Here is a 13,045-nt window from a genome sequence, read left to right as displayed (position 1 = left end):
AACAGGTTTAAATCTATATTCTTCCACCAGTGTGCACACAGTAGCAAGATAGGAAAGCACTGAGAATGCATTCAAAGCACGATTCAGAAGAGTGATCCACTTTTTTTGCTCTACAGAATTGCCATCTTATTGTGAGCCTCCTATCACTGTTTATATTTGCGGATAGAGATTAAGTATTTTCTAACATTTCTAAAGATCAAAAAGGATGTATTCATGTCTCCCTGAAGACCTGAATGTGTCAATAGCCTACTCTTTTATAACGGTTCTGTTCTTGTTAAAGTCTGTTTGACAACTCACTGATCCACTATATATCTTTTCCAAATATGTAACATCAGAATGAGTTGAACTGTTCCCAAACCCAAAAAGTGCATACCTCCCATAAAATGGAATTCTTGCTTTTGTTGCATTCTGTTTTAGCTGGTCAAAAGCACCTGTAAAATAGAGATATTGTCAGTGGACCACCTGCAATGTAGAAGTGTGCAAAAATGGAACAAATCTATTTAAAAGTTACTCATAATACCTGCTCTGTATGTGTCTGCACATATCAAACATGTCTTCCAACCTTTCCTCTGGTAATAGTAGGCTAACTGTTAAAAGGAAATACAAAATGTGATTACAGTACCAAGCATTTTAGCTATTTGTGAGGTGACAAATCCTTTTCTTAAAAATAGAACGTTAGATTTATAAAAAAGCTAAATAAGTCACTGAAGTCCTGTACTGATATTTTCTAAACGAGACAGAATCAAGACACCTTTTCCTGGACAACACTGCCTGCAACCAGAGACCTTTGGTCATATATTAGCAACAATAAAAATGTAAGGCATTATCAGAGATTATTGACTTTAATCATCATTTAAAGCAAAACTTTTCTATCATGTGACTCATTAGCATCTAAATCATGGTAGATTGGCTTTGCCATATCACGCACTAGGCAGTTTGGAATGGGATATGTAAATTTTAATTTCCTGAGCTAGTGACTGTCAAGCAAGATGTAGAAGTACATGTGAAGAATGGAAAGGTGAACAACCACTGAGATATTTGCCAACTTTTGATCTTGCAGACTGGTTGCTTGGTCCTGAACCTTTCAACTGATGACACAACAGCTTCTGAAGCAAGCTCCATTGCTTTAAATACTTGTCTTTGTGAAATGAAAGCCCTCATTATATACATTCATCACATTCTACCACATTAACATTCAGATAGGACAGTAGTCAATTATTTTTCATGTAACCATTTCAGAAAAAATATATCTCCTCCGCTCCATATACACTTTAATAAGAGCTGGAACAATTTCCCCCTTACTGTAACACTGACGCTAAACTGCAACAGTGCAAAGCAAATGTCAGAGAACATTAGGGTGACTCAATGAGAGAAAGGGGGACTGCATAGTGGAAGTGTTTTCTGTCAGAACATTAATTACCTAACCAGATCAGACCAGTGGTCTATCTAGTCTACTTCCCCATCTCCAACAGCGGCCAATATCCCAATGATTCAAGAAAAGGTACAAACACCACCTTTCAGTGAACAATTATTGAATAACCTGCATGGTGGGGGTGGGGGGCAAGGAATTTCTTCCCAGATCTCATCAGCTGGTGGCTGGCTTCAACTTTCATTTGTCAAGGTTTCTCTTCTCTCTTTAATCCCATCAAACACAAATGAATGTTCTCATTATCATTTCTTTTAATTATACATTGCATAGAAAAAATTTCCTGCAGAGACTGTATCTTATATAAATAAGGTTCGTACTGTATTCAGCAAGCTATATTAATAACCATGAAAGTATACAAGCCAACAGTAACATAACAGAAAATTGTGTTTCAGACAGTTTAATTTTTACTATTTTCTTTATTAAGTGTTGTAAGAGGATTCAGTATAACTTACCTTTGAACATGTTGTGGTTTTACCACTTCCCTGCAGCCCAACAAACATTATAATGTTCTGTTTTCCTTTAGTTGGTGTCCAGGCTTTGACTCCAGGATCTACAAGCTGTAAGACAAAGCATAATAAATGCTAGAAAGTTAAACCTCAGAAGTGTGGAGTTGTTAGAGCACATACTATGCTCCTACCTTCACCCAAGTCCCCGTGCAGAGGGATGGCTTGACTTACATACCCAACTGTGTGTTGGAACTTGGTCTTTTAAAAGACTAATGATTTAACATTGCTATTAAATTACACATTTCGTAGGTCTAACCCAAGGTTGATTTGACTAGTCCCTAAAGACATATGCACAAAATTTCCTTGAGTTTAGATATTAAATTTGTTTTGTTTATTTTACTTATTTGAAACAAAATATTTACACAAACTTTATTCTGATTTTTAGGTATCTGGTGTCACTGACAGCCAGGCCAATGGGTGACAGAAGGACTGGCTAGAACAACATGAATGCCATATTGTGATAGGCACGCTCTCTGAGATGGCTGATAGACCAATCGATCAAGGTGACTTCTGATTTCTATTATGGATTTAAGAAAAGATAAACAAGACTAATTTGACTTTAACTCTATAAACAAAAGTAACATCCTATTCAGGGCTGATAGCAGAAACCTGTCAGTGTTTGAACAAGCCACCTGCCCATGGCAAATAGGAAGCTTACGAAGAGCACCACAGTCAATTTATGCAGAATTTAAGCTTTTTAATAAAAAGTTACATTTCTAGCTCTTATGGTTGCAGTTCCTATCTTATAAGCAAGCGAAGAAAATGAACTGACACTGCCATCTTCCCGAGTCTGCAGACGTTCACAGCTTTGCTAATGTGCTGCAAAGTGAAAACAAGGCACAAACAATTTTCACTGCTTCTACTCAAAGCCCTCCAGAGAGGTGTGAAACTGAAAGGAATCTGGCTAATTTCACTTTGATGCTTCTGGCTGGGAAAAGCTGAGTAACTGTGCAAACAGGCATTGCACTGAAGTTATTAAAGGAGGGCAACAACTCACAAGTGGAGACAAAAAGAGGTAAGATTACTAGAGATACCCAATATGCAGCAGCCAAGAGGTTGTGAGAGGAATGTACCCAGAGAAAGAACCCTCCTTACCCCTCCTGCAGCCTTGGGGTGAATTTGTATACTTCAGATTTGTCAGATGTCTTCTAGATGGAACCCAGGCCCAGCCCTATGCCCCTCAAGCAGCATCACAGGACACCACAACAATAAGGAAGAATTAGCACCCTTATTTTTTTCCAGAAGCAGGGGTGTGTTGGTTTCTGACGTAGGTGTTCCTCACAAACAATACCTCTATCCCTCTCTTCTCTATCACTTGGTCTTTGGCTAGCAACATTAGGCTATTAAGAGTCTTGTAAAAATGTCAAACCCTACATACAGGTGGATGGAGGAAAGGAATATGTGCAAATGGGAACAAAAAACATGCTGGGGAAGTAAGCAGGAAAGACTGATGGGATAAGTTAAAAAAGTTGAGAAAAAATGGACGGAGGGAAAAAAGAGAGAAGCAGAAAACATAGGGGAGAGAACAGGAAGAAACACTGAAGTCAGCTCAAGAATAAGAGACAAAGTGATCTAGTGAGGGGAAAAGAAAGAAGTGGAGTGAAGTCAGGAAAGGAGAAAATGTCTAAGGCCAGATCAACACTATAAACATACACTGGTATAACTACATCGTTTCATGGGTGTGAAAAATCCACACACATAAGCAACCCAGTTATGCCAACCTGACTCCTGTATAGAAAGTGCTATGTCAACAAGAGGGCTTCTCCAGTTGACATAATCCACCTCCGTGAGAAGCCCTCCTGTTGGCGTAGTAACATCTTCATTGAAGTGTTAAAGCACTGCAGCTGCAGAGTTTTAAGTGCAGACCTACCCTAAGAAAGCAAGGGAGATTTAATTGATTTTAAATTTTTTATTAAATAGACACATTGTAACAAACTATCGAATAAATACAACTGCTTTATTCCTTTAAATTGCAGTGTGGCTTGGGGGGGGGGGGGGGCATTGCAGAACAGCACTTTTCCACTTGCTAACAGGTTTATTTCTCAACCTTGTAGACGTTGGACACATTTTTCAAGCTCCAGCTACAGACAGAAATAGCTTGTGTGAGCACTAGAATTTGAAAGGACTCCAGTTACCGAATCCTACATTCTTTCAAAATTCAACAGAAAAATTGTTTCTGTATAAAATTCTTTCTAATCTCTCTAGTTACAAACAACTTTGGATTTAATGTCCTAGCACAGGTATATGCAATGTATCCAAACAGGAACAATGTTTACCAATACCAACAGTAGCTCATATGTTGTAACTCTGAGATGTTTGTACAGTATGTTCACATGTGGACTGTTATTTGGACTGGATGGTTATTTACACAAAGAGATAAAAATACAAAATAAAAATATGCAAATTTCATGCAGTTTTACCTTGACAAGTTCTTTAAAGACAGCGTGCTGAATCATTTTCCTTTTGTTAAGGCCAGATGCCATCTCTTCAAGATCAATAGCAGACCTAAGTTTTTAAAATACAATCAAAACAAGACAAGAAATGTTAGTATAATTTAAGCAAACCTTGAGAAGAGGATTAGAAGTATGTCCTAGTTTATATGAACAGAGAAAAATGCCCTATATTCTAAGTGTCCATATTTTCTTAAAACATTAAGGGACATACAGTAGAAACATTATCCTCATGTTTAGGGTAGATTACCAGCTTTCCAGTATACTTGAATATTTTAAAGAGTATAAAGTCAAGTAAAGTACACTAAAAGTTAAACATATTTTAACAGTATTGTCACATGTAAACAGACCTCTGTTTATATCAAACAGAATGAAACAGGCAAACCTTAAGAGGCATCAGTATGGTTACTATTAAAAAGGTATGATGTATGGCCAACTAGTTAAACTCCGAAGGAATTTCACTACACTAAAATATCTAATTTGATCTCATTACTTCTCATGGAAACTTCATGAAATATTATATTTGATATGAAAACAGATTTTATATATGATACTTTTCTAAAGCAGAAAATAGCATCATAAACTAGTTAACTTGAAGAAAGATGTCTTAGGTAAAACTGGATTGACACTGACATTTAAATACTCAGACTAAATTTCTCTAGTGAAAGAAGTGGAATGATGGGGGAAATAATTAAATGAAAATCACATGCGTGTTCCTTTAAGGTATCATATGCAAGTTACTCTACACCTCACTCATCTGCAACCTCCATACAAACATAATAGAACTAGTCAATTTAATTTATTTTGATTATTTGACTTACTTGACATTTTCTCTCAGCTGCTTCACTAATTTAATGTTAACATCAGCTTCCAGTAGTGCTGTACATACTTCTTTTAACATAGCATTTAAAACCTTTGGGAGAACAAAAAAAAAAAACAACAGCATTTAAAATTTACAATTGTGTGGAAATCAAGTTCGTTCATATCTGAATCATGAAAACAATGGCACTTTTGTTTTAGTGGTCAGTAAACACAAAATGATTAATACTTATAGTAATCCATGAATCTGATGTAAACCATAGACAGAATGATAGCCCTTGAAGTGGAAGTTGATGATTTTACATGTGTCTTACTGGCACACACTGATTTATAAATTAAAAATATTTGATTAAATTGTGTAAACATAGGAATAAAACAAGAAGTACTGGAGCAGAACCCCAGATTTATGATCATCAGAATTACGAACTGACTGGTCAACCTCACACCTCACTTAGAATTGGAAGTATGCAATCAGGCAATGCTAGCAGAGACGGAAAAAAACCCACCACGCAAATACAGTACAGTGCTGTGTTAAACTATTAAAAAAAAAATAAAGGGAAAGTTTGAAAAAAAAAAAATTTTTCAAGTAAGGAAACTTTGTGCTGGTTTCATATAAATTAAGACGATTAAAAGCAGCATTTTTCTTCTCAATAAAGCTTTGAAACTTTACTATGAAGTTAACGTTCAGTTGTAAACTTTTGAAAGAACCACCATAATGTTTTGTTCAGAGTTTTGAACATTTCAGAGTTATGAACAACCACCATTCCTGAGGTGTTCGTAATAGAGGTTCTACTGTAGTTCTATGAAAAAAAAAAAAAATGTTCGGCTGTGGGAAAGCTCAGTTGATCAGTTTATATATCATGAAACTTTTACTCTACTATATTAAAAGAATGTGTTCCTTCCCCCTCACCAGTGAAAATAGCATAATTTCATAAGAGATAATTCAGCCACATGTAAGGTCAACTCAAGTTAATTGAAAGAGTTGTACTGTAAAAAGTAATTATAGATGTGCACAAAATAGTTATGACAAATTGCAGAGAAAATGAGATTGACAAGAACAGTTTGTATCCAGTCACAGACAAAAGTGAACAAGAACAAACATCGGGAACACAGTAACACCCATAAATAAAAGTATTCCCTAGAAGCAAAATAAGCAGATTTCATTGAGAAAGTACATCATGATTCACACACTAAGCCCAGTGTTTTCAAACCAGGGTGGCTAGAGTTCAGAATGAAAGGTTAAATTTTAAGAGCTGGGTGCATTTAAGAATTTTATCACTAATACAAACTCTACACAGCTTTCTCAGGGGCCTGATTTTCTGAAACACTGAACTCTTGTAGTTCTCACTGGAGAAAACAGGAGATACGAATGCTCACCCCTCTGAAAAAAATGGGTTACTTATTTAACTGCTTAACTTAGGTACCCAGGTTTGAGAATTTTGTCTGAGGTATTACATCTTCAGACATAGATACAAGCTTGGGGTAAGATGAAAAGTTTATGGTCTCAATCAAATCTGATAATTTGTTATTAAAAATACATGACAAAATTTAGGATAATTGGCAAACTGCTCATAGATTAAGGCCAGAAGGGATTACTGTGATTATCTAACTGGATTTCCTGCAAAACACCAGCCATAGAATTCTCTGGATTAATTCCTGCTTCAAGTCTAACAGCTGTGGTTGAATCAGACCCTATTTTAGAAAAAAATCCAATCTTTTGATTTACACTGATGTAAATCCATCATACCTTTGGTAAATTGCTCCAATGGTTAGTTAGGCCTTATTTCCAGTCTGAATTTATCTAGCTTCAAATTCCAGCCACTAGATCTTGTTACAACTAGATAGAAACCTGCTAGATTGTAGAGCTTTCTATCACCAAATTTCTATTCCCCACGCAGATATTTATGGGTTGTGATCAAGTCACTCTTTAACCTTCTCTTTGTTAAGCCAGATACACTCAAGCAGCTCAGTCACTAAGGCATGTTTTGAATCATTCTCATGGCTCTTCTCTGAACCCTCTCCAATTTATCAACATCCTTAAGTGCAGACACCAGAACTGGATATTCAATATTCACAGTAGCAGTCGTACCAGTGCCAAGTACAGAGGTAACGAAACCTCTACTCCAGCTTGATCCTCTCCTCTTTATACATGTAAGGATCACATTAGCTCTGTTGGTTGCAGCTTCGCACAGAGGTCACATGTTCAGCTGTTTATCAACCGTAACACAAAATCTTTTTCAGAGTCACTGTTTCTAGTCCCTGGAATATTGTGTCCAGTTCTGGAGTTTCCCCCATCCTGTTTCTATGGCCTAGATTCTTTGTTCCTTAAAGTATGACCTTACATTTGGCCATACTGTAACATGTATTGTTGCTTGTGGCCAGCTTACCAAGATCTAGATTTCTCTGTATGAGAGACCTATCCTTTTCATTATTTACCACTCCTCCAATTTTTGGGTCATCTACAAACTTTGTCACTGATTTTTTTTTCCAGATCATTGATAAAAATGTTAAATAGCATAGCACTAAGAAATGATCAGTGGGGAATACCACTACAAAAAACACACCTGTTCAATAGCCACTCCCTGTTTACAATTACATTTTGAGTCCTGTTAGCCAGGTTTTAATCCATGTAATGTGCGCCATATTGATTATATATCATTCTAGTTTCTTAATCAAAACATGGTGCAGTACCAAATCAAATACCTACAGAAATTAATTATATTACATCAAATGCTATTATTATCAAAAGATATTTAGTTTGACAAGATCTATTTTCCATAAAACCATGTTGTAAGGATTGGCATTAGTTACCCTACTTTAATTCTTTATCAACTTAGTCCTGTATCAGCCATTTAAAAAAACAAAAACACCCACAGGATTGCTGTCAAGCTGAGAAGCCTATAATTACCACGGTCATCCCATTTACCCTTTTAAAGTTTCCAGTCCTTTGGAACTTCCCCCCAGTGTTCCAAGACTCAATGGGGAAAAAAATAAAATAAAATAAAAAATTAATGGTCCATAGAGCTCTTTGAACAGTTTAATTCTCCTATAAATTATCCAAACCTGCTGCTTAAAAAAAATAATCTCTTCATTAGCTACTGTTTAACCTCATATTTAGTTACTGATTGAATGACAAGTATTTCATAATATATGAATACATCATCTTGCTTCTTCTCATATTCAGAACAGAACTATTTAATGAACTTTTCTGCCTCTTCTGCATTATTGACAATTCTACCATTTTCATCTAGTAATGAACCAATACCATTGTTAGAATTCCTTTTGCACCTAATATAATTAAACTTCTTATTGTCCTTAATTCTGCTGACCATAAATAGCTGTCTGTGTCCTTTTTGCTTCCCATGTCAGTTTTCTGCTATTCCCAGCTTCTAATTCATATTCATTGCCATCAACTTCCGCTTATTTCCATTTGTTTTATATAACTTTCACTTTCCTTCTAAGCCAGGATTATTTTTTAAACAAGTGTCGCCTTGCCTCTCTCAATTATGGGCTTACGGCTTTTTTGGGCATCTAACAAAATGCTCAAACTTAAAAATGAAATGAAACAGGTACCACGCAGTCAGAAATAAAATCCAGAGTTTCTGCCAATGTAAAGTTTACACAGCTCCTGGCTACATTATGGTTGCCTATAGCCAATGTTACTAGTTTCATAAGCTCTGTAACTCAAGTCACTTTAAAGAAATAATTGTTTAACTTTTTTTGCTAAAAGAACCCGCACTTATACTTAAAAACTATTGGATTGTTATTGGGTGGAAAGAAGTTTAAACTATTTCAATATGTAATGGACGCATGCTTAACCAATTATTCGAAAAATTTACATTGGAAAAGGCTAATGCAGTCACAGTGCTAGGATACATCAGGTGAGGTATTTCCAGCAGAGACAGGAAAATGTTAGTACCATTATACCCAGTGGCATATTATTGCCTAGGCCAGCAAGGCCCAGGCCGACAAATTTGGGGGTTGGCACTTGCGCTCTCTGAAGTCGCCTCCCCCGGCACTTCAGCCCTTGGAGGTTTTTTTGGGGGGGCGGGGGGGGGCGCTTCGGCACTTATCGGAGTTTTTTGGGGTTTTTTTGTTTTTGCTTTGGGACTTTTGATCTTGGGGCAGCAAAAAACCCTGGGCCTAGGGGCGGTAAAATCATTAATCTGCCACTGATTATACCAGGCACTGGTGAGACCACAGCTGTAATACTGTGTGCAGTTCTGGTCTCCCATGTTTAAGAAAGAGGAATTCAAACTGGAACAGGTGCAGAGAAGGGCTACTAGGATGATCAGAGGAATGGAAAAATCTACCATATGAAAGGAGACTCAAAGAGCTTGACTTGTTTAGCCTAAGCAAAAGGTGGCTGAGGGTAGATTTGATTGCTCTCTATAAATACATCATAGGAATAAATACCAGGGAGGGAAATGAGTTATTTAAGTTAAGTGCCAATGCGGACACAGAACAAATGGATATAAACTGACCAACAAGTTTAGGCTTGAAATTAGGCAAAGGTTTCTAACCATCAGAGCAGTGAAGTTCTAGAACAGCCTCCCAGGGAAGCAGGTGAGTGGGCGGGGGGAGAACCAAACTGGCTTCAAGACTGAACTTGTTAAGTTTATGGAGGGGATGGTATAATGGGACTGCCTATGATGGCATGTGGCCCATCAGTGACAGCCAGTAGCAAAAATCCCCCAACAGCTGGAGACAGGACACTAGATGGGTAAGACTGAGTTACTACAGAGAATTCTTTCCGAAGCATTTATCTGCTGGGTCTTGCCCACAGCTCAGAATCTAACTGATCACCTACTTGGTATCAGGAAGGAATTTTCCCCCAGGCCTGATTGGCAGAGACCCAGGGGATTTTATGGCTTCCTCTGCAGCATGGGTCACAAGCAGGTTTAAAACTAGTGATGGAGAATTCTCTGTAACTTGGTATATTTAAATCATGATTTGAAGACTTCAGTAACTCAGTGAGAGGTTAGGGGTCTACTTCAAGAGTGGGTTGGCAATATGCAGGAGGTCAGACTAGATGATCATTACAGTCCCTTCTGATCTTAAAGTCTCTGAGACCTGTTTACTATGTTTTGTTAAACATACACTGTAACTACTAAGTAACCCAAAATCATACAGAGGATACCCAAATGAGCTTAAGAACATAGAATTAATAATGTATACACTATTAAGTATATACAGTATTAATTACATCCAGTGAAGCTGATGCAAAAGATTTATACTCCCTTACCGATGTGCCTCAGTGCCATCTACCAGCTGGCACACACAAACTTGTGTTTGTTTTATTCTTCTCATTTACTCCTTTGATTTCAGCTGCTTACCTTCTTCCCCAGACCATTTCCTCTTAGGAAAAAGACAGTGTGATCCCTTGCCCATGCCTTGTACATCCAGTTAAAATTAAATAATTGAGGTATCTTCAAGCCAACACATTAGTTTGGCCATCTGACTTTGGGTGACTAAATTCCAGTAGTTTTTAAGCAACATCAGCCTAGTCCATCATGGTAATATTTTGCCTTCTCTGTGATAACAGAGCTATAATGTACACAAATATTACATACCTCTTCATTGATGATTGTAGCATTACTCAGCGAGCGCAATGCTGAGGTTATTTTTCTTCCAAGGTCTGCTAACACCATCTTGGCGGCTTCAGAGAAATCTCACACAACAATCTGTAAAGCATTAAGAAAAGGTAAAAATGCTACATTAATTTTAGGAAATATTCTGTTATCTAAAAATCAAAGACATCCAAAAAAAAAAGCAAGGTACATTACCATGATGTCATCTTGATGTTTACATAGAGTGAAAGGAAAGTGTCTGTCTCATAATCAGCTTTGTTCTAAAACTATTTATAGAGTTTTGCTGCTGTATACCAATCTGAATTTCTCATTTCCTGAGGACACTCATGAAAAGACACGTTATTTTGGAGTTTGTTACTGTTGCTCATTTCTCATCTCAAGTCCTAGAATTCTCTTTAGAGCATTTCCAAGCAACTAGCTGTGATGTCACAACCAGATCTGAGTAATGGCAAGGAAGGAGAGGATATGAACAAACTCAAACTTTGAACTGAAAAATTGTTCCAGAGAAATATACCAAGTAAGAGACCCATGTTCAAATCTAGATCTCCCTCAGTGAGCCAAATGACACTAGGAAAACACCAGTATTAGATGGTAAATCTTGCCTTACTTCCAATATATATCTGACAACCTGTCAAGAAGAAATCTCTGGGTAGGAAAAATATTGTGACAGAAGTCATATGAAAGTTGAATGATGTTACATAAAGATAAGAAAGCACAGTTATGACCAGTAAACCCTTATCTTTCAATACACCTTCTGATTCTGCCAGGTAGAGGTAAAACTCAAATTTGACTAGTCTTGATTGATTTTCCTTGTCCAACTTCTGTGAAATCCACAGCTTCAAGAGAAAAGATCTACTTTTTAAAGTTACATTTTAATAGCTTACTGTTATGAGCAACCAAAGCCCCAATCCCGCAGACATTTACACAAGTGCTTTATTTTACGTCAAGTTTGACAGGGACTACTCATGACCACAGAGCACCTAAGTAAACATTTATAGAATTTAAAATAAGCTTTCAGAATCCTGCATATCTGCAAGTGCAGATGTTACATATTGTTTCCTGACAAAGTGTTATTTTTGCCACAGAAATTTGAAACAGAAACTAAAGAAATCAAGTGGCTCAGCTTGTAACACCATTACAGTGAGCCTACAGAAAAGTAATTGGGGATGAGGAGGCCAAAAGACTCTACATTTCAGCTTCAGCTTTTTTAGTTCCAATTGCCACTCTCCCACAAGTTACCAGCCATTAACATAGCGAGCACGTTTCAACAGAAGGGCTGGGAACTGCTGAAGTCTAATGATGCTACAGGAATCTGAGGCTCAAAGAAACCATGACTATTTCACAGAAATTTGGATACAACTAACCAAGATGAGATGGGGAAAGACTTTAATAAACTTGCTTTATCCCTTCTTCATCATCATAAAGGAGACACCTATTCTTCAAAGGGAAGTATCTTATGTGGTAGAGAATCCAAATTATTTACTTTTGTGAAATTCTTTTGAATACAAGTCTTTGCATTAGTAAAAAAGAAAAATACTACTCAACTCATTCTTTTATACCGGAAAAACTTCACAGGGATTTTTTTTTTTTTTTAAATGTTTGTAAAAGTTTATACAGTTTAAAGTTAGGCACATGATCACTAAAATCAAGGGACTCAAGTAATACTATAAGCAAACATTTATTTGCCCTCATGTTGGATTATTAAAAATGGAAAAAAAATGTTAAATACAGATCTCTTTTCACCATGTTTCCTTTTTGCATTTCTCACTGCTTGTACTACAAAAATCAGTGAAGTCAGGTTTACTTTTGTTAAGTCCCTTTAATGTCACAAACATTGCAGAAGAGTGTTTATTTAAACAGCGTTTTCTGTTGTAGCCATGTTGGTCCAATTATATTAAAGGGTAAGTCTACACTTGTCATAAACAGATAGTTAAGGGTTAATGTCTCTTTTACCTGTAAAGGGTTAAGAAGCTTAGCAAACCTGGTTGACACCTGACCAGAGGACCAATAGGGGACAAGATACTTTCAAATCTTGGTGGAGGGAAGTCTTTGTTTGTGCTCTGTTTTGGGGGTTGTTCGCTCTTGGGACTAGGAGGGACCAGACGTCAATCCAGGCTCTCCAAATCTTCTGAATCAGTCTCTCATGTTTCAAACTTGTAACTAACAGCCAGGCAAGGCAGATTAGTTTTATTTTTGTTTTCTCAACTTGTAAATGTCCCTTTTTTGCTGAGAGGATTTTACCTCTGCTTG

General features: G+C 36.8%; 1 protein-coding gene across 6 annotated transcripts in view; it reads right to left on the bottom strand.

Annotated features, from left to right (window-relative positions):
• LOC116814877 (signal recognition particle subunit SRP54) overlaps positions 1 to 13,045 on the bottom strand; it is an 82,092-nt gene that overhangs the window by 65,811 nt on the left and 3,236 nt on the right. For 4 of the 6 annotated variants that reach the window (XM_075065516.1, XM_075065512.1, XM_075065513.1 and 1 more), the window contains exons 2-8: positions 11,529 to 11,631; positions 10,778 to 10,888; positions 5,207 to 5,298; positions 4,356 to 4,440; positions 1,882 to 1,986; positions 521 to 587; positions 374 to 431 (exon numbers count right to left, since the gene is read on the bottom strand). In XM_075065516.1, coding sequence (XP_074921617.1) covers positions 374 to 431; positions 521 to 587; positions 1,882 to 1,986; positions 4,356 to 4,440; positions 5,207 to 5,298; positions 10,778 to 10,855 — 485 coding nt within the window. In that variant the 5' untranslated portion in view covers positions 10,856 to 10,888; positions 11,529 to 11,631. Of the gene's footprint in view, positions 1 to 373; positions 432 to 520; positions 588 to 1,881; positions 1,987 to 4,355; positions 4,441 to 5,206; positions 5,299 to 10,777; positions 10,891 to 11,528; positions 11,632 to 13,045 lie in introns of all 6 variants that reach the window. The other 2 variants (XM_075065514.1, XM_032762839.2) reach the window with 2 other exon arrangements.

Source organism: Chelonoidis abingdonii, chromosome 4 (assembly GCF_003597395.2).
Source record: "Chelonoidis abingdonii isolate Lonesome George chromosome 4, CheloAbing_2.0, whole genome shotgun sequence".
NCBI classification, from domain to species: Eukaryota; Metazoa; Chordata; order Testudines; family Testudinidae; genus Chelonoidis; species Chelonoidis abingdonii.
This window is presented reverse-complemented; position numbering and strand designations above follow the sequence as displayed.